Source organism: Podospora pseudocomata (assembly GCF_035222375.1).
Source record: "Podospora pseudocomata strain CBS 415.72m chromosome 1 map unlocalized CBS415.72m_1, whole genome shotgun sequence".
Lineage (NCBI taxonomy): Eukaryota > Fungi > Ascomycota > Sordariomycetes > Sordariales > Podosporaceae > Podospora > Podospora pseudocomata.
The window spans coordinates 2,989,023-3,007,110 of record NW_026946363.1 but is presented as its reverse complement, the minus strand read 5'-3'; the positions used below and the strand labels follow the sequence as shown (position 1 = coordinate 3,007,110).

The 18,088-nt window shown below is 53.5% G+C and overlaps 6 protein-coding genes across 6 annotated transcripts; 2 read left to right on the top strand and 4 right to left on the bottom strand.

The window, feature by feature from the left end:
* Positions 1-40: 40 nt before the first annotated feature.
* Positions 41-696, bottom strand: QC762_111560 (uncharacterized protein; the record flags this gene model as incomplete). The annotated part of the gene is made up of 2 exons (XM_062885575.1): positions 41-249; positions 321-696. The coding sequence occupies 2 exons, from the start codon at positions 694-696 to the stop codon at positions 179-181; spliced, it is 447 nt and encodes a 148-aa protein (XP_062748551.1). The 3' UTR covers positions 41-178.
* A 928-nt stretch (positions 697-1,624) lies between these two features.
* Positions 1,625-2,210, bottom strand: QC762_111550 (uncharacterized protein; the record flags this gene model as incomplete). The annotated part of the gene is made up of 2 exons (XM_062885574.1): positions 1,625-1,968; positions 2,024-2,210. 2 exons carry the CDS (start codon positions 2,208-2,210, stop codon positions 1,625-1,627), a joined length of 531 nt encoding a protein of 176 aa, XP_062748550.1.
* A 717-nt stretch (positions 2,211-2,927) lies between these two features.
* Positions 2,928-7,005, bottom strand: QC762_111540 (uncharacterized protein; the record flags this gene model as incomplete). The annotated part of the gene is made up of 3 exons (XM_062885573.1): positions 6,416-7,005; positions 6,118-6,311; positions 2,928-6,052 (listed from the first exon to the last, which is right to left on the bottom strand). Exons 1-3 carry the CDS (start codon positions 6,688-6,690, stop codon positions 2,928-2,930), a joined length of 3,594 nt encoding a protein of 1,197 aa, XP_062748549.1. The 5' UTR covers positions 6,691-7,005.
* A 1,843-nt stretch (positions 7,006-8,848) lies between these two features.
* ned1 (lipin Ned1) lies at positions 8,849-11,984 on the top strand. Its single transcript, XM_062885572.1, has 2 exons — positions 8,849-9,863; positions 9,914-11,984. The coding sequence occupies exons 1-2, from the start codon at positions 9,416-9,418 to the stop codon at positions 11,830-11,832; spliced, it is 2,367 nt and encodes a 788-aa protein (XP_062748548.1). The 5' UTR covers positions 8,849-9,415; the 3' UTR covers positions 11,833-11,984.
* A 534-nt stretch (positions 11,985-12,518) lies between these two features.
* Positions 12,519-13,298, bottom strand: TAF9 (Transcription initiation factor TFIID subunit 9; the record flags this gene model as incomplete). The annotated part of the gene is made up of 1 exon (XM_062885571.1): positions 12,519-13,298. One exon carries the CDS (start codon positions 13,296-13,298, stop codon positions 12,519-12,521), a length of 780 nt encoding a protein of 259 aa, XP_062748547.1.
* Positions 13,299-13,347: 49 nt separating this feature from the next.
* HIS4 (trifunctional histidinol dehydrogenase) lies at positions 13,348-16,874 on the top strand. The gene is made up of 2 exons (XM_062885570.1): positions 13,348-16,409; positions 16,473-16,874. Exons 1-2 carry the CDS (start codon positions 14,003-14,005, stop codon positions 16,664-16,666), a joined length of 2,601 nt encoding a protein of 866 aa, XP_062748546.1. The 5' UTR covers positions 13,348-14,002; the 3' UTR covers positions 16,667-16,874.
* The last annotated feature ends 1,214 nt before the right edge of the window (positions 16,875-18,088 follow it).

Below are 18,088 nucleotides of genomic sequence, written 5' to 3'. Positions count from 1 at the left end.
AAGACGAGCGTTCAGAGTACGAGGTTGGTGGCACTACCAAGGCACCATGGCATGTGATTAAACCTCATTCGGGCCAGGTTTATTGCATACGACCGTAGGTAGTCAGTTGAAATTACAAAGACAAGAAAACCGCAGCACTGCAATCCTCCATCCATTCTCCCTCCTCTTCTTAAACTCATCACATCCAAAACCCAACACACTGATACTTCCTCACCTTGTTAGTCCAGCATGCTGGCGGAACATCCGGGCCTAAAACAAGGTCAGCATGATCCATACGGGCATGAGAAACAGCAAGAGGAAAAAGAAGAGAAAAAACCAACAATTATAGATAGTAGTATCATCCGAAGAGCAAAGCTGCGACCTCCCACTCGCATCGCGTATAGTGATTACACCGCCAACAACAACGCACACCTTGTACCCATTCGTCCACTTGCCGTCCGTGCAAGACGTGTCCAACTTGCTGTCCAACCCGCGGACGGTGGAGAGGACGGTGCCTTTACCGGTACAGGACGAGCCCACAGCAGGGGCGTGCTGGGTACCGAAGTTGACGATGGAATATGACTTGGCGCCATCGTAGCAGTTTCTACTGTCAAAGTAGGTCGGGTTGGTCTCGACAATGCCTAGGAACTGCTGGGCGGAGGCAGTGGCGGTGAATAGACCGAGCATGGCTGTGAGGAGGAGTGATGGCAAGACCATGGTTGGGGGTCGAGTTCTTCTTGAGCTTGTGGTCTGTTTTCTGCTGAGGTCATTAAGATTTCTAGGAAAGTAATGTGAGAAAGAGGCTGGGTCTTATACATCTCATCTGATGGCTATCAAGCTTTTCCATGTAGTCAGCCTTCCTCTCTTGGCTCATCATCAGAATATCGGATGCACAACCACCCGAGCAAGTTGAAGTCGCTTCGCAGCAATGGCTGTAAAAGGTCGACGTGAGTAGGGCTGGAAGCCACTCCCGCGGTGATCTTGATGCTACCATAGAGAGACTGAAAAAGTGTTGGTAATATACCATCTGCTTATAAAGACTCCGAATGCGACCATGACAACCATGACTAGAAGGGTGCCTAATAGCCAAGAAGAATCCCCTAACTACCTGGGGCTACCGCTTACTCATATCCCAGGACTCAGATGGTCAAATATCTACGGAAGAGTTTACTGGCTAAATTGTGTTTTAAGGCAATGTTCTCCAAGAACCCTTTTACGCTCAAATCGATAATTGGTTCGGTGTCCAAGACGACATGAGAGCTAAACCAAAGAGCCTCGCCACGGCAGAGCCTGATAGATACCATTGCTTTCGTTTTCTGAAACCATCACCGTTCACCAGTTCCATAAACTCAGCTGATGACCGTCTAAACTGACCGACCACCAGCACACCCTCCATTTCGCACATGGCGGATCTTGAATTTGACATCCCAATCCACTTGAAATTTGTACAGAGTTGTGTTTCGACCTGCGCAGTCCCCCCTTCCCTACCATGCGATATCAAACCCATAAAAACGCCCTTTGCCAGACCGAACCCCTCTGATATCCCCATCGTGTCTGGTATCATGCTCATTCCATATATTACAAGTCCCTCGCGTACGCTTGCCTTCTTCCATGGCCACCATTCCATATCACAACCCCCCCACCATCACCTCCCCTCCCCCTCTTCCCCAAACTTCTTCCTCCTCTCACTCACAAACCCCCCTATCCTCTCCGGCCGTTCCAACTTCTCCATCTCTCTCCTCGCAATCTCCCTATCCTTCTCCGGCAAACCCCACCACTCCCTCAAAAACTTCTCCTGCTCCAGCTTCCTCCTCGCCTTCCTCTCCTTTTCCTTTTGTCTCTCCACCCGCTTCTCAAACCACTCCTCCCTCGCGGCGTCCTGTTCCTCGGGCGTGGCGTGGATCTTCATGCAGTTGTTCATCACGTGGAGGGGTCCGCGGCAGAGAAACGGCGCGGAGAAGGTGCGGCCTTGGGCGCAGTCTGCAAATGCTGGGAGGGGTTAGCGAGGTACTGGCGAGAAGGGGGGGGGGGGCGGAATGAATACCTTTAATCTCAGGCCCGCACTTCGCCCTCACCCGGGCATAAAACACATCCCTCACCTGCGCCTCCTGCGAGGCCGACAGCGGTAGCGGGTTCCGCGAGGGGATCGGTCTGGCTTTTGCTGCTGCTGGGGGGGAGGAGGAGGAGGAGGAGGAGGAGGAGGAGGAGGAGGAGGCGCTCATTGTTGCCATGGGGGGGTTGTTGAGGGTCGAGCTCAATAGAGGTCAAGGTTCTGGCGATGGAGGGGTCAGACGGTCGGTACAGCAGTTGAAATACTTGTGTTCTCTTATTATGGGGCAAGATCCCCTGTGAATTGGCAAAAACAAAAAAAGATCAAACTGCAGAGAATTGGTGTTTTCTTCGAACTTGTATTTCCTTGCGCAACATTGACGAATCACCACCAAGTCGAACGCTCGAACCACTCACCCACTCCAACTTGCTCAAACAAGCTCCAAAACTGCAGCCACAACCACCCATCAACAGGGGTTAAGCTTCAGCCACTATATAACCCTAACCCTCTTACTTACACCAACACCTGCTCCTCCCCTAACCCATCACCTGCTCATTCCTTATCCCATCAAGATCTTCCCTTTCACGGGTTATATATCAACTTAAACATCTGGCCAAACCAAAAATAAAGTGTACATGTCAGCGAGCTTTCAGATTTTCCCGTCATCATAGAAAGACAGCTTGTCACATTTTGATGGCAGTCTTCAGTCATACCCTAAACAACCATCCTCAACAACATGATATTCAACCCCGCTATGACAGAACAGCAGCAGTACCAACCAAAAGCTATTCCACATATACACACACACACACACACACACACACACACACACACACAAATATTCTACAACCCAGGTTGTCGCATCTTCCCCCATCCTCTTAGCCAGTATGCACCATTTTTACACCTTCTCCTCAACCAACCCATCCAACTCACCCCCCACATGCGCCCTCTCCAAATCAAAACTCTCCTTGGTATTCTCATTATTCTTCTTCCCCTTCTTCCCAAAACTACTCAACCACCTGCTCGCCGCCGTCCCCCCTTCTTTCGTCGTGCCCTTCGCAGCAGCAGCAGCAGCAGACGTAGGTCCCAACCCAGGACTACTACACTCATAACTCTTCCCCAACACCCCAGTCAAAACCCCCATCGCTTCATCCCCCAAGTCTTCAAAGTCGCCGATGCTAGATCTCGGGTCGATGCGGTCGGAAGGCGCGGTGCTGGCAACGCTGCTGGGTCCTTTCTTAAACAAACCCCCAGCGCTGGTGATATTCTCCTTGGCACTGTTACCGCCAAGACGTCCGGGAAGACTAAATTTGCTCGAGGAGCCCTTTCGGAAGAGTTTGCGGACCACGCCCTCGTCTTTGAATGAGCCTGAAAGTCCTGCGCTGGCGGGTTCGGAGGGTGTATTGGAGAATGACTGGTCGAGCGTGAGAGAGTCGCGGGACTCAGAGATCGAAACCGACGAGTGAAGCGTATGAACCGAGGCTCCATCCCTCGACTTCCTCGAATCCGCGGGCGAGTCCATCTCGAAAATGGGATTCTGCGTCTGCTGACTTGGCGTGTCCGGAACTGTCGCAGCCTCCTTTTCTTTCTCCTTCTTCTTCTCGGCAGCCTTCTCCTTATTAGCCTTTTTCTTCTCTGCCTTTGCTTTTTCCTTGACTTCTTTCTCCTTCTGCTTTTCAGGGTTGGATTTGAATAGGGATCCTATAAAGGCGGGGGCATTGGGGTTCAACCGACCGAGCGCGGCCGAGGCGGCTTTGTTGGCGGACTGGGTCGGCGGCCGGCTGCCGATGACGCCGACGTCCACGTTGGAAAGCATTTCCTCGTCGTCGAGAATTTCGTCGTCGGCCGAGGCGAGGGTTGTCTTGAGTGCTGAGGGAGATCCATGGAGCGAAGGCCGTCGGGAGGGGTTCCTGGACCAGGGGGCGTTATCGGGCGACCAGAGACGGCTGTTTTTGTTTAGGGTTGAGGCGTCCATGGGTGGTCCCCAGATGGAGCCTGAGTCAGTGGAGGGTCTGGGGAAGTCGGAGGACGCGATGCTGGTAGGTCGCGGGCTGCTGGGGTCACGGTCAAAGAGACCACCGGTAGGCCTACGGGAAAAGGGGTTTAGGCTTCTTGCAAATGCGTGTGTGTTTGTTGTGGCCTGGCCTTCTGTGATCTCAGGCCCAACTGAGTTTCGGTTAAAGACATTCCAGCTGCCTGAAATGCTGATCCGCCGCTTGTTGGCCATGTCTGGATCATCTGTCTGCCGTGGGAACGATTGGCTTTGACCTTGCTTCAAACTCCCTAGGAGAGGTGGCTCTTTCTCCCCCTCTTCCTTGACAGTCTTGGAGCGTTGCCAAAAGAAGCCCTTGTGCTGAGGGGTTTCAGCTATAGTTGGGGATGGCAGAGTGCCAACCATCCTCTCTGAAATTTCATTAGAGAAGGGGGGGAAGGGGAGGTTACTTGTGGATCCATGAGGGCTGGACAGGATGCTCAGGGCCCTGCCCGACGAGGCAGGAGACTGAGGAGCTTGCTCGGGTGAGGCCCGCTGGCTTTGCAAGAATGGCTCAGGATCGTGAAAAGTCGTCGGACTTGGGTCATCGTCGTCGTCGTCAAAGTCATCGAGTATGTTGGATGGCAAAAGTGCCGTGGCGGAAGGACTGAGAGGGGCTGATGACCCCCGAAAGTCCATGTCTGCGGACAGGTCCATAAACGGTCCTGGGGCAAAACCAGGTGGCGCATTCAGAGATCGTGAACTGGCAAACCCCGTCGGGGCTGAAAGAATCGGATCGATCTGTGAGTAGGCTGGCAATGGCGATGAAATAGACACATTCGACATTGTGTTGCTGTTTCGGCTCCGGCGCTTGAGCTGAGTAAGTGTTGGGTTATCAAACTCCAATCCCGAAGCGTTCGGTGGCGTATAAAGCCCATAGCTTGGCTGAGGAATAGCCTGCAGCTGAGCACCAAGGGCGCGGATATGCTCATCTAGTCCTCGAGATCTCTTAGTCTCGAACACCAGTTGTTCGGACAGCTCTCTGTGTCTGCGGTGCCATTCCCGCTTCAGTTCGGCGTCCTTCTCACGCCACTCGCCGTCATCTTCTCCGCCAGGCAGTTTCTTCCGGGCCTCTTCCAGTTCTCGGACCTGATCTCTCCTTTCCTTCAATTCTTGCTCCAGTCGTGTACACTCAGCTTGGAGCTCGTTGTTATCTCCTCGGAAGGCCTCGGCCTTCTGATCACGCTCTTCCTCCAAATCTTTCCTCTGCTGATCAAAACTTTCCCTGTCCTTGCGCATCTCACCTACACCTCTTTCCCACTTGGCAATATTTTCATGATACTTTTCTCTTTCACCTTGCTTCTCCTTCAGCGTCCTCTCTCTCTGGCCCTTTCGTTGCAGGGCGTTTCGCATCGCCCGGTCTGTCGAGTTCACATCCCGCTTCAATTTCTCGGTTTGCTCCTCCTTTTTCTTCTGCTCCTTCCTCTTTCCCTTCTTCTCGGCTTCTAATTCCTCCAGCACCTTTCTATTTTCAGCCTCCTCTTTTGCTATTTGAGCCAGCACCTCCTCTGTTTCTTTTCTAATGCTCTCGAATTTTTCCGTCAATTCCGGCAGTGTTTTCTTCGCATAGGCGCTCAAGTCCTCCCTGGTTGACTGGTCGATGCTCGTGGTCGACGGCGAGTGTTTCCTAGTCACAGTGTTTCGACGGGGCCCTGGTCCAGAATTGGTATTTCCATCCCGTGCAGGTGATGCTATCCCTTCCGTGACAGTGGCCATCTCAAGTGCGGGAAACGCCGTTCGGGCCCCTCCACTTTCGTCCATCGACTCGCCATGGGGTGTTGCGGGCGGTTCCTCGGCTGTGAAATTGGATGGCAATCTGGAGTTGCCGAGTTGTGGCCGTCCATCTCGGGCAAAGGTTCTGAGCCGGATGACTCGGCTTCCACCCTGAAAGTTATTCGAGCCAACCGCGATGACCCGAACGTTGTAAAAATGGTCTGGCTTCAAGCCGCTGACGACAATGGCCGGTTCTTGGTTCGCAGCGACCTCCCCCACTACAAAACTCAAAGTTAGGCTTGTGTCCTCCTCCCGACCAGGCCTATGTGTGGGTAATACATACCAACCACTCCATTTACTTGTATCAAAAACTTTACAACTGATCGGTTGGGCGCGGGCCGCGTCCAGTTCACAGTGGCAGCATCGGCTCTGATTCCCGCTAGGGACACGTCGGGCGGATCGGGGACATCGACGCCCAAGGTGTTGATCAACTCCGGGACGGGTTTCCGCAGCGTTTGGAATGCCCTTCCCACCAACCTGGACACACAAAATGATGAGCCTACGATTCCTCCAAGAGATGCGCCTTGTGACGAGCCAGCACGGGCAAAGCCACAGGACCATATAACCACATAACCACATACCAGACTACAGCAGCTCCCACTAACAACATGTTGGCGTTTCTCAGAACAAAAGTCTCGAGATGGAGAGCCGTGACCGAGTCGAGGCTGGACACGTACAGCGAGTACGAGAGGTCGCGCGACAGCTCGGGAGCGACGGCCCAGCAGAAAAGAACCACTCCAACAGCCGCAATTAGATTTATGCGGGCGTTCTTAGGCTCGGTGAACCACCAGGCAAGACTGGCCGACAGGATAAGCAGTGTTGGAATCAGCGACGTCCAGGAGATGATCCATGACATAGCGCTGTGGTCGGTTCGGCGGAGGAAGAGAGAGAGGGGGGAGAGAGGGAGAGGGAGAGGGAGGAGAGAGGAAGACGAAAGTCGGTGTCGGTTCGTCGGAATCAGTGGATGTCGCACGCAAAACGGCAGAAGGGAGTGACTGTGGGTGGGGGTTGCGTAGCAAAGGCAAGCAAAAACTACCAAAAAGAAAAAATCAAAATGGTATCCATCCCCCGTTGAGAATGGCTAGTCGGCCCTGTTGCTACAACTCTGCCGGGTGCATGGACGATGGAAAATTGGAGACATTGGGGACGTCCGGGACTTCGCGCATGGCCAGCCCAGCCAGCAGATCCCCGGAACACGACCCCGACCTTCGATTCAGCGGCGACATGTTTGTTAATGCGGCACTGGCAGCCATTTGTTAGTGGGCGACGGGCGCTGAGGGACGACGATGGCCAATCGCTATTGCGACAAACACTCGAAAACACCCCACTACGGATATTTCCATGGCTGCACGCTGTTTCGGCACTCAGGCACCGGCGTTAGCGGGCTGCCACCACCTGGCGAGCGTTGGTTTTCACTATTTTCGAGTGCTAAAAAGATCCAACGGTGAGGCGTTTATGTACCTTGCTTTATCTAAGCACACCTAGGTAAGGTGGAACTTGCATCGAAGATCTCAACTCAACACCTTCCTCTCTATTCGCCGGCGGTATTTGAAGGAGTTATTTTGCTCCCGCCGAAAAGATAAGAAGCACGTCTGCCCAACGGGAAGAAAGCGATCTGCCGCCCACTTCCCGTCTGGTATCAGGCATGAAGCAACGATCTGATATCTGACTAACGACGAGCACAACTAAGGATGTCCTGTTATGTGCCATCTCAACAAGATAGCCTCAAACTCAGGCTCCCAACGGCATGACTTTCTCACCTATCATTCCATTGCTCCGAATCGGAGTCTTCGCGTCATCTGATGGAGCCAACAATGGGCCTCTCTCGAAACAACAAGATGGCAGTCTTCTGTCCCGGCTGTGGCCCGTCGATCATTCTTGTTGGCCGTCTCCAGGTTATACCCGGATTCTTAGTGGTCTACATGTCCACCTCTAATCGACCTATGCCTCTGTTGCTTACTCCATGCAGCAGCTCGGCATACAGAAAGAAACGAGGTTAGCGCGGAGTGCCCCAACTTCATGATCAACGAAGCTTGGAGTGCAGAAGCCTAGTGACTTGGACTTCGTCACTCCAACACAAAGCAAGTTGTGACACTTCTTGGGCCAAGGCATAACAACTTGGTGAGGTGACAAGGCAGTTATATCGAAAATCTGACATACAACTCTCCACCCGCCCTAGAAAATTTGTTTCAAGCCTCGGCTTTTTTACTTCGTATCGCGGCGCAGAATTGACCGAATTGATTGCCTCGCTTCGGCGAGACCGATCTATCCCTGACTGAGAACGGACAACTCTAGAGCATATGTTGAGAAAGACATCTCTGCTGTACGCAGTGGTGATGGAAAGAGTAGTTTGCATACAAAGACACCACGGGACTGGATCTCGCACGGGATCAACTCTTAACCGCCAATATATTGAATAGCCTGTTCCCCGTTAGACTGCGGAACCAGCGCCGGCGGGCTGGTCAGGTGCCGCCCCTCCACAACAAGTCTGTAGTAGTACCATGCTGTGTTGCCTTCCCCAACAATCCTCCACGCGTTGAATGGGGCTGCGCCGTGTAGTTACCTAAGTTGTAAAAAGTGTTTTTTTATTCAGCATGTGTTCAGAGTCTTCAGAAGTCAATGGGACAAGAGACGGATACCTCAGACTCTCACATGCCAAAAAGTCTTTGAAATCTCTTATCTTGGATCATATCATAATGATGAACCCTGCTGGGCGTTGCATCGCGCTCTGGTGGGTGGAATATCTGCCATGACATCAGCGAGGGGGGTTCTGCAGTGGTGTAAAAGAGATCATGGCAAGGGTCCTAATTTCCGGGGAGGTTTGTCGGTGGGAACACATGTGATACTTAGACGCTGGGTGAGATTTGGTGGTCCACAAAGTACCTCGCTTGTTGCGGTTCGACGCTGAGCTAGGCCCGGCCAAGAACGGGTGAGCGCTGGGGGGGGCTTTTTGGGGCGGCGGCCGGGGGGATTGTTGAGGGCCTCGTGATTGTCTACCTACCCTCTTGTCCTGGCCGACTTTTGTTTCGTGAACCGCCTCGAATTTCTGCAGACCTGTCGCCGACGTTGACGCTTTTTATTTTTCTCCCTAACGCATTCCGTAGACGTCAGGTGCTCAGTGCCCAAGTCGTATTTCTGCCTCTGTGCTACCAAGCAGCCCGCCAACCCGGTCCACCCCTCCGGCTGCTTTACGCTCAAGGTTCCTGTCAGTCAGGCCGTCGGATCGCATACCATTGTGCGCCAGCTCGTCATTCTAGCTCCGACTTTTCTCCCTATCGTCCTTCCATTCCGCATTCCGACACTTTTGCAAACGCAATTCATCAAATATCGCAAGAATTCCAGAGCTCCAGAGCCCACGCGCATACCGAGATCACCCAGTCCAGACCCGGCCTGCCGCCCTGTGTCTGGACCATCACCAGCTCAGCTCAGCTCGGTTTCAGCTGACCTCTTGTTTGCTCGCCTTTGTCCATACCAAACATCCACGGATATTTTCTGTTACAACAGCGACCGGCGCGCTTGTACATATATAGTTCTGTTGGAAGCGACAGCAGTGCCGGTGCAGTCACGCCAGCCTGGACACGATGCAGTACGTCAGGAATCTGAGCGACTCTGTCTCGACAGCATGGAACTCGATCAACCCGGCAACATTGAGCGGAGCCATCGACGTAATAGTCGTTGAGCAGGAAGACGGATCGCTACTCTGCTCACCTTTTCACGTGCGCTTCGGCAAGTTCTCGCTCTTGCGCCCATACGAGAAGAAGGTCGAGTTCAAGGTCAATGGGGTCAAGCAGCCGTATTCGATGAAGCTGGGCGAAGGAGGCGAGGCATTCTTTGTATTCGAGACCAGTGACACTATTCCCAAGAGTCTCCAGACCTCTCCCCTCGTTTCTCCAGCCTCCAGTCCACCTTTGAGCCCGCAACAAACCACCGGACTCGGGGAGCCTGAAGCCCTCGATCTTAACGATCCAAAAGTGCGGTCAGCGAGCTTTAGCAGACCGCCGTTGACCGTGCTCCCGAATCAAAGAGATGGTGAGTACATGCAAGGCTCAAGCTCACTGCTCGGTAGCTAACATACACAGGCCTCATCACACCAAGATCAGCTTCTCCAGAGTTCGGAAAGGCCGGAACCTCTATTGGCGACTGGTCCCCACCGCGTCCTCATAGCGATGACGTCCTGCGGATGACGGCTAGGAGGGCACCCAGTGAGGACTCGGACGACCCCGAAAACCCCAAGTACTCGGACCGTTCACACAGCCCACCGCCTCTCTCGGCATCCGAGGCTTTGCAGAGAGCCATGAATCTCTCCAGGGAGCTTGCCGCAGTGAATATTCAGACACATATCACCGAAACAGGAGATCTTATGCTGGATATGAGCAACTTCAAAAACAACGAGGAAGATGCGATCAAGACGGAGATTCTGGCTCGCAAGGTTCTCTCGGAGGAGCTCGACGGCTACTACGATATCGGCGCTCTGTTTGGTGTGGATGAGCGCGGAAATCTCTGGATCTACAGCAGCGAGGAAGCCAAGGCTGCCGCCATGAAGAAAGCCATGGAATCGAGCCTGCGCAACGACAACGGCATCGTCATGGACGCAGCTTCTGATCCCGGCTACCAGAGCGACAGCAGTGATGTGACAGCTTCACCTAGCGTACCAAGCCACAGACGTGCCGATTCAGACCTCGGCCAGATGTCTATCCAGACACCACCCAGCTCTCCCGGCTCCTCAACCGCCGGTGATCCGAACCGTAACTACGCCAAGACCTTGCGGTTGACCAGTGACCAGCTCAAGGCCTTGAACCTGAAACCGGGCGAGAACTCGATGAGCTTCACCGTGAACCGCGCGACCTGCTCGGCCTACATGTACCTCTGGAAGTACGAGGTGCCAGTCGTCATCTCCGACATTGACGGCACCATCACCAAGTCAGATGCCTTGGGCCACGTGCTGAACATGATCGGCCGTGACTGGACTCACGCCGGTGTGGCCAAGCTATACACCGACATCGTCGCCAATGGGTACAACATTATGTACCTGACGAGTCGCTCCGTCGGACAAGCCGACACCACCAGGGCATACCTAGCCGGTATTGTCCAAGACGGCTACAAGCTTCCACGAGGCCCAACAATTCTGTCTCCAGATAGGACAATGGCCGCCCTCCGTCGCGAGATTTACCTCCGAAAGCCACACATCTTTAAGATGTCCACCCTGCGTGATATTCGCTCCCTCTACGGCCCCGACCGCAAACCCTTCTACGCCGGCTTCGGGAACCGTTTCACAGACCAAATCTCTTACCGCACAGTCGACGTCCCGAGAACAAGGATTTTCACCATCAACTCCAACGCGGAGGTTTCGCTCGATCTGCTCAGTCTTAACAAGATGAAGCTTAGCTATGTCAACATGACCGAGGTGGTAGACCACTACTTTCCCCCTGTCAGCACGCTTGTTAAGGGCGGTGGGGAGGAATACACTGATTTTACGTACTGGAGGGACACCCCGCTTGAACTGGACGAGTTCTCGGCTAGTGATACCGAGGGTGAGGGCGAGGAAGAGGAAGAAGAAGAAGAGGAGGAGATGGATGATGAGAATGAGGAGTACGAAGATGAGGATGAGGATGAGATTGGGGAGGGGATGGGGGATAGTTACATGTCGAGGGATTCATACGGGGATGACCTGGGGGAGAGTTATGACGAGGACAGGATGATGAGGAGTGCGCTTGAGGAGAGGGGGCAGGAGGGGGATGATGAGGAGGATTTGGAGGAGGAGTTTGAGGAGGCGGTGGATGAGGAGGTTGATAGGGCGGGTGGTGAGGAGGAGATGCCGATGGATGAGAGCACAAAGGAGAAGAAGAGGATTTTGGAGGATGTGGAGAGGAAGCTTGAGGAGGAGAAGAGGGAGAAGGAAAGGGGGAAGGACACGGTTGTGCCGGATACTAATGCGGAGATTATCACTGGAATTAAGGATTTGAAGGTTGGTGCTGAGGTTGCGGAGAAGAAGGAGTGATGAGGGAGGGTTGTGTTTCAACAAACAACAGTGGTTTTGGGAGAGCATATAGAGGAAGGATTCAAGGGGGGATTCTTGGTGTGATAGACAGACTTGTTTGTTTGGGGGTTTGGGAAGAGATGGGGATTTGTTGCATAGCGCGGCGTTTTTTTTTGGGACTAGTAGTGGGGGGTACATTCGACTTTTTCTGGTAGGCATTATCATTATCATTATTGGTTTTTTGAGTTGGTTTGTAGTAATACATAAAGGGATATAGCAACCACATCACTGCACAATTGCTTGTATGGGAATAGGCGTTATGATCAGTAGCCTTGATTCTGAGCCGCTGTTTGTGTGAAATTATAATTCTCAACTCCCAAGTGGAAGTAGTAGTATACAGAAAGTGAAATCAAATATCTTTGCCCAATTCAACCCATCCCAACGCCAATTCCGAGCCCCCCTTTTGATGAAGTGTTTTTCTTTCTTCATGAGAGGAAAAAAAAAACAAAAAAAAATGCCAAAGCACCAACTACTTGCCAAAAGTAAAATAACAAGACTTGTCGATCTCCCGCTTGTGATAAAAGCCAATTTCGTCCCACTCTTCCATCTTGTCCACCCCTTCTTTCCCTTTGAGTCTTGCTGCCTCCGCGACCTTCTTGCCTCCGTCTCAATCAATGCCTTATGTCGTGAAACCCTGACAGAGAAAATCAAGCCTCCCCCATCTCCTCATCCTCCGCCTCATCCCCAAAAACATCCCCCATCGTGCCCCCCTCCACCCCATCCCCCCCTACATCCTCCTCCTTTTCCTGTGTTGTCCCCCCTCCCAAAACCACATCCTCCATCTCCATATCCCCCTCCTCACTCTCCTCATCCGACTCCTCCAACGCCTCCTGCCCAGCCCAAACATCCCTCAACCCCCACCCCGTCCCAGACAAGACAAACTTCTCCCCTGGAAGCCTCAAACCCCATTCACTCGCCGGAACCCTAGGTAAGGCGATTTTGTTTCGTTCTTTGGCCATGTCGAGCAACCAGTCTTTACTCGTCCCACCGGCGGCGCCACCCCGGAATTGGTAGGCGAGGCGGGATGCGATGGCGAGCTGGACGGCGTTGGAGGTTATGGCTGCGTCCCCTACATTAACGGGGGCCGCGCCGGAGGAGGCGGAGGGGCGGGCGCCGGCGTGGGAGGTGTAAGGGTCTGCGGAGAGGTGGAGGGCGTCGGAGAGGACGGAGGAGGTGTGCCGGTATGCGAAGTCTAGGAGGAGGAGGGGGACGCGGGGTTCGAAGGTTGTGACGCCTTGGGCTAGGAGGAGGAGCTCGATTGTGCGGGACTCGCGGGGGCGGGGGGCGGTGGGGTTGGATTGGGGGTTGGTGTTGTTGTTGAGGGGAGGGGGAGGAGGGGGTTGGGGTGGGTTGGTGGTGGTGGTGAGGGTTTGGGATTGGGAGCCGGGGGGATGGCCGTTGGGTTGGGGGGCTGCTGTGGTTGACATATTGAGGGGGATGGGCGACTTGTGTGTGGGATTCGGGTTGAGTTACGGAGGGGTTGATGGTAAGTGACTTGGGTCGGTTGGTTCGACTTCGAGATTGGTGATAGTTCCTGGTAAGATGGATGGAGAGCGCGTAGCTGTAGATGGATAATTGATGCGCGCGGGTCGTTGAAGTCGTGATATTTCTGGGAGAGTTGTCCGCGACAGCAACTGGCGGTAAATAGTTGTGTTGTCAAAGAGAGAGCTTCCCTGCAGCTCAATGGAATCGCGAATCGTCGCGACAGCTTGCAGCGGCTCAATGCGGTTCACTGAACAGACGGCCAAGAACAACCCTGGCCCCACTCAGACTTCAAGTGAAATCGGAAGCTGGAATGATCCGGAAATCTTTAGCACAGACCATAGCTTAATTCTGGGGTTGCAACCGTTGCCCCACCCTCAGAAAAAAAAAAAGGGAATTGGCCACTACGTAATGGAGGGGTGGCAGTGGGAAGAGGTGGATGATTTTACCCCACCATAAAACATGCCTTGGGACTGGATCCGATGCAGGAGCGGGTCGGGAACTGGCGATTTGATAATGCATCAATTTTAGAGTCATACTTTGCCTCACGCTCACTTAAATAGGGCTCTCACTGTGCTTACTCTCATACATCATAACGATAGCATACACCCTATAGTGTAGTCGTCACACTGACAACCAATCCCAAAAAATGGAGTCGACGCTTCCTCTGCCGTTCCTCATCAGCGTCAATGTCCCGCCGGGGCTCGGAGGAGAGAAGGAGGGGCTCAACCGCGAGGAAGTCTCATGTCTGGGAACTGTCTTCTTTACCGTGAAGCCGCAGACATATGAGAAGATTTTCCGTTTCCTCGGCCGCCACAACACCGAATTCCAGCCCTTTTTCGACGTGACACAGCTCGAGTCCCGCGATGATGTCGTTTCTCTTATCGACGCTGGCGCTCGCAAGGTGTTTGTCCGCCCTGAACAGCTTCCCGATTTCGCCGAGTTTGGCTCCCGAGTAGCCCCTGTTGTGTCTGGCGCCAACCCGGCGCAATTGACTTCTGCCACTGAGCACGGCCTTCTCGTTTCCGACTTTGATATCACCGCTGCCGAGACTGCGCAGTTTGTCGAGGAGGCTAAGGCGAAGAAAATCGCTTCTTTCTTTGTCAAGCCTGTCGCTGATGCTGACCTCGAAAAGTTCATCGGTGTTGCGGCACAGGTTGGCGCTATTCCTATTCTTCCCTCGACTGATGTAACCAGCAAGGAGCAGGCCGGAAAGCTTGCTGTTCCTAAGATTCTTGCTGCTTCGTGGAAGTCAGACCGTGCCGATGGCTTGATTCCTACCGTGGTGGTTGATGAGCATGACACTGCTCTTGGCTTGGTGTACAGCAGCGAGGAGAGTGTTGGTGAGGCTCTCAGGACACAGACTGGTGTTTACCAGAGCCGGAAGCGTGGGTTGTGGTACAAGGGTGCTTCTTCTGGGGACACTCAGGAGCTTGTGCGGATATCTCTGGATTGCGACAATGATGCGCTCAAGTTTGTGGTGCGGCAAAAGGGGCGGTTCTGTCACTTGGAGCAGTCTGGCTGCTTTGGCGATTTGAAGGGTATCAAGAAGCTGGAGCAGACTCTTGTCTCAAGGAAGCGGTTTGCGCCACAAGGCTCATACACTGCTCGTCTCTTCTCTGATGAGAAGCTGTTGAGGGCGAAGATCATGGAGGAGGCTGAGGAGCTTTGTGATGCCAAAACCGCCGAGGAGGTTGCTTTCGAGGCCGCGGATCTCATCTACTTTGCCATGGCGAGAGTTGTTGCCGCTGGTGTGTCTCTTGCTGACGTTGAAAAGAGCCTCGATGCCAAGAGCTTCAAGGTCAAGAGGAGACAGGGCGATGCCAAGGGCAGGTGGGCTGAAAAGGAGGGCATCAAGACAGAGACCAACGGAGCGGCGCCACCAGCACCAGCGCCAGTAAAGGAGGAGCCCAAGAAGGACGAGAGGATTCTGATGAAGGTTCTCGATGCGGGTGAAGTCACCACACAAGAGCTCGATGCGGCCCTAAAGAGACCATCACAAAAATCGGCCGACGCCATCATGAAGATTATTGTGCCAATCATCGATGACGTACGGAAGAATGGCGACAAGGCACTTCTCTCATACACTCACAAGTTCGAAAGGGCGACATCTTTGACCTCTCCAGTACTCAAGGCGCCGTTCCCCGAGTCCATGATGCAGCTTCCCGCGGAGACCATCAGGGCCATCGACGTGTCATTCGAGAACATCAAGAAGTTCCACGCCGCTCAAAAAGACGAGAAGCCGTTGCAGGTCGAGACCATGCCCGGCGTTGTCTGCAGCCGTTTCTCTCGCCCTATCGAAGCCGTCGGCCTTTACGTGCCCGGTGGTACCGCCGTTCTGCCCAGCACCGCGCTCATGCTTGGTGTACCGGCTATGGTAGCCGGCTGCCAAAAGATTGTCATTGCCTCGCCGCCTCGCTCCGACGGCAGCATCACCCCTGAGATTGTTTACGTCGCCCACAAGGTTGGCGCTGAGTCGATTGTCCTCGCTGGTGGTGCCCAGGCTGTTGCTGCCATGGCTTATGGCACTGAGAGCGTGACCAAGGTTGACAAGATTCTCGGCCCTGGTAACCAGTTCGTCACAGCGGCCAAGATGTACGTCAGCAATGACACCAACGCCGGCGTCGGTATTGACATGCCCGCCGGTCCTTCCGAGGTCTTGGTTGTTGCCGACAAGGACGCCAACCCAGCATTTGTCGCCTCTGATCTCTTGTCCCAAGCTGAGCACGGCGTCGACAGCCAGGTCATTCTCATTGCTATTGACCTGACTGATGCCCAGCTCGCTGCTATTGAAGATGAGGTTCACAACCAGGCCATGGCCCTCCCGCGTGTGGACATTGTCCGGGGGTCTATTGCCCACTCGCTGACTGTCAAGGTCAAGACTGTGGAGGAGGCGATGGAGATCAGCAACAGGTATGCGCCTGAGCACTTGATTCTTCAGATCAAGGACGCGGAGAAGGCGGTGGAGAAGGTGATGAATGCGGGGAGTGTGTTTATTGGGGAGTGGACGCCTGAGAGCGTGGGTGATTACTCGGCTGGTGTTAACCACTCTTTGCGTAAGTTTTTACTGCCCTGGTTTGATACAAACAGGAATTGATACTGATTTTGGATTTGCGTAGCTACTTATGGCTTCGCCAAGCAATACTCTGGCGTGAATCTCGCCTCGTTTGTCAAGCACATTACCAGCTCTAACCTGACGGCTGAGGGGCTGAGGAATGTGGGAGGGTCGGTGATGCAGTTGGCTAAGGTTGAGGAGCTGGAGGCTCACAGACGGGCGGTGGAGATTCGGTTGGAGCATATGAACAAGGCTTGAGTTGGCTGACTGCGGTTGGATATACAATACCACATTGGGGGATTTAGTTGACCTGTAGAAAAGAAAAAATAGAAAGCGGTCATAACAGTCTACAAGCCAGACAGTTTCAGAAGGGTTCCGACTCCTGGGGGTACAAAGGGTTCCAAAGCAAAGGTACCACGGGTTGCGGATTTTTATGTTTTTTTGTTGTTGTTGTTGTTGTAGTAGTAATGAACCTGGGGTATAGGGAGTTTCTAGGTTGGATCTGTAATGAATATCGAGGTCTGTCGGCTGTTTGATGCTCGCGTTAGCGTGGATGGATGTGCAGGAGATGATCTGATGCTGGTCGGGGGTCGGGTCGGGTCGGGGGTCAGGGCCGATCGAGGGGCTGCCTCCCGCTGTCAAAGATTGTTTCACTGACAACGTGGAAGGTCTTGAGGTGAGATTGGATGGCGGGGGGAGATATGCCTCGATCTGATATTACGCGGATAGCATCGACGGGAACACCTTGATACCCAAGGGTTATGATTCATCCGCACTGAATCTGAGTATCTCGTGGGTAAACAAACGTCCTTCCAATTCGAGGATACAGGCCCATTGGAGAGTTCCGCGTATTGCGTACACAGCAGGCTCAGGTAAAGCTTATGAGTATATGGTAAGAAGTCTGCCTTGCCTTTCACGGCAGGAGAGATATCAAACATGGCGAACGAAATCCCAAACAGCATTTGAACAGAGCAAACAAACACATGTGTAAGCTGTTGGAGTGGTGGAACTGAGACAGGTCACCGACCCGGTGGTTGGCCAGCCGGTTGATTCCACGACAGGGAAGAGGGTGAGGTGGCCGAGGGCGCCGAAGAGCGGGTAGATCGGCTCCCGAGTGTCTGTAAACTTTTTTCTGGAAGAGTCCGCTATCATACATGACTGCAGATTCGTATCGGACAATTAGCGGAATCCGAATATCGAGCATGTAGCGGATAATTCCCAGTAAAAGAATACGATGATGATGACGTGAAGTGAACCGAGTGTGGCATCCCTGTACCCACTGTAACTGTGGGGAGCGGGTGGCTTGATGCCAAGAAGGGGGAGACTCGTAATTGCCCTCCAGCCCTTCCGGACCCCGCTGAGAAGGCTGGTGGTTGGTGGAGTGCCACATGCCGGTGTTCATTGGGATGGTTCCAAACTGCCCGTTTAGCGCTGGGAATTTTTGGAAACTAATGACGGGTGCTTGTGCTTCCCGCTCGGGCTGTTCTGTCAAAACCGTCATCCGGTAGGTCATGGAGAACATTTGCCAGTTGACGTTTGTTAAGAAGTCGACAAATATTGGTTGAGGATTGGTTTGGTTGGGCAGGCTCGGCAGGTCAAGCCCGCGGTTGCATGAAACTTGAAACGATGCCACCGTGACCTGGAAGGGGGAATGCAGCTTGCAAATCAGGGTGTGTAAGA

Bases quoted from the DNA above. Each gene is read 5' to 3' on its own strand.
- ned1 (XM_062885572.1), top strand. From the start codon at position 9,416: ATGCAGTACGTCAGGAATCTGAGCGACTCTGTCTCGACAGCATGGAAC. The intron at 9,864-9,913 runs GTGAGTACATGC...TAACATACACAG, and splicing joins GCTCCCGAATCAAAGAGATG to GCCTCATCACACCAAGATCA.
- HIS4 (XM_062885570.1), top strand. From the start codon at position 14,003: ATGGAGTCGACGCTTCCTCTGCCGTTCCTCATCAGCGTCAATGTCCCG. The intron at 16,410-16,472 runs GTAAGTTTTTAC...GGATTTGCGTAG, and splicing joins TGGTGTTAACCACTCTTTGC to CTACTTATGGCTTCGCCAAG.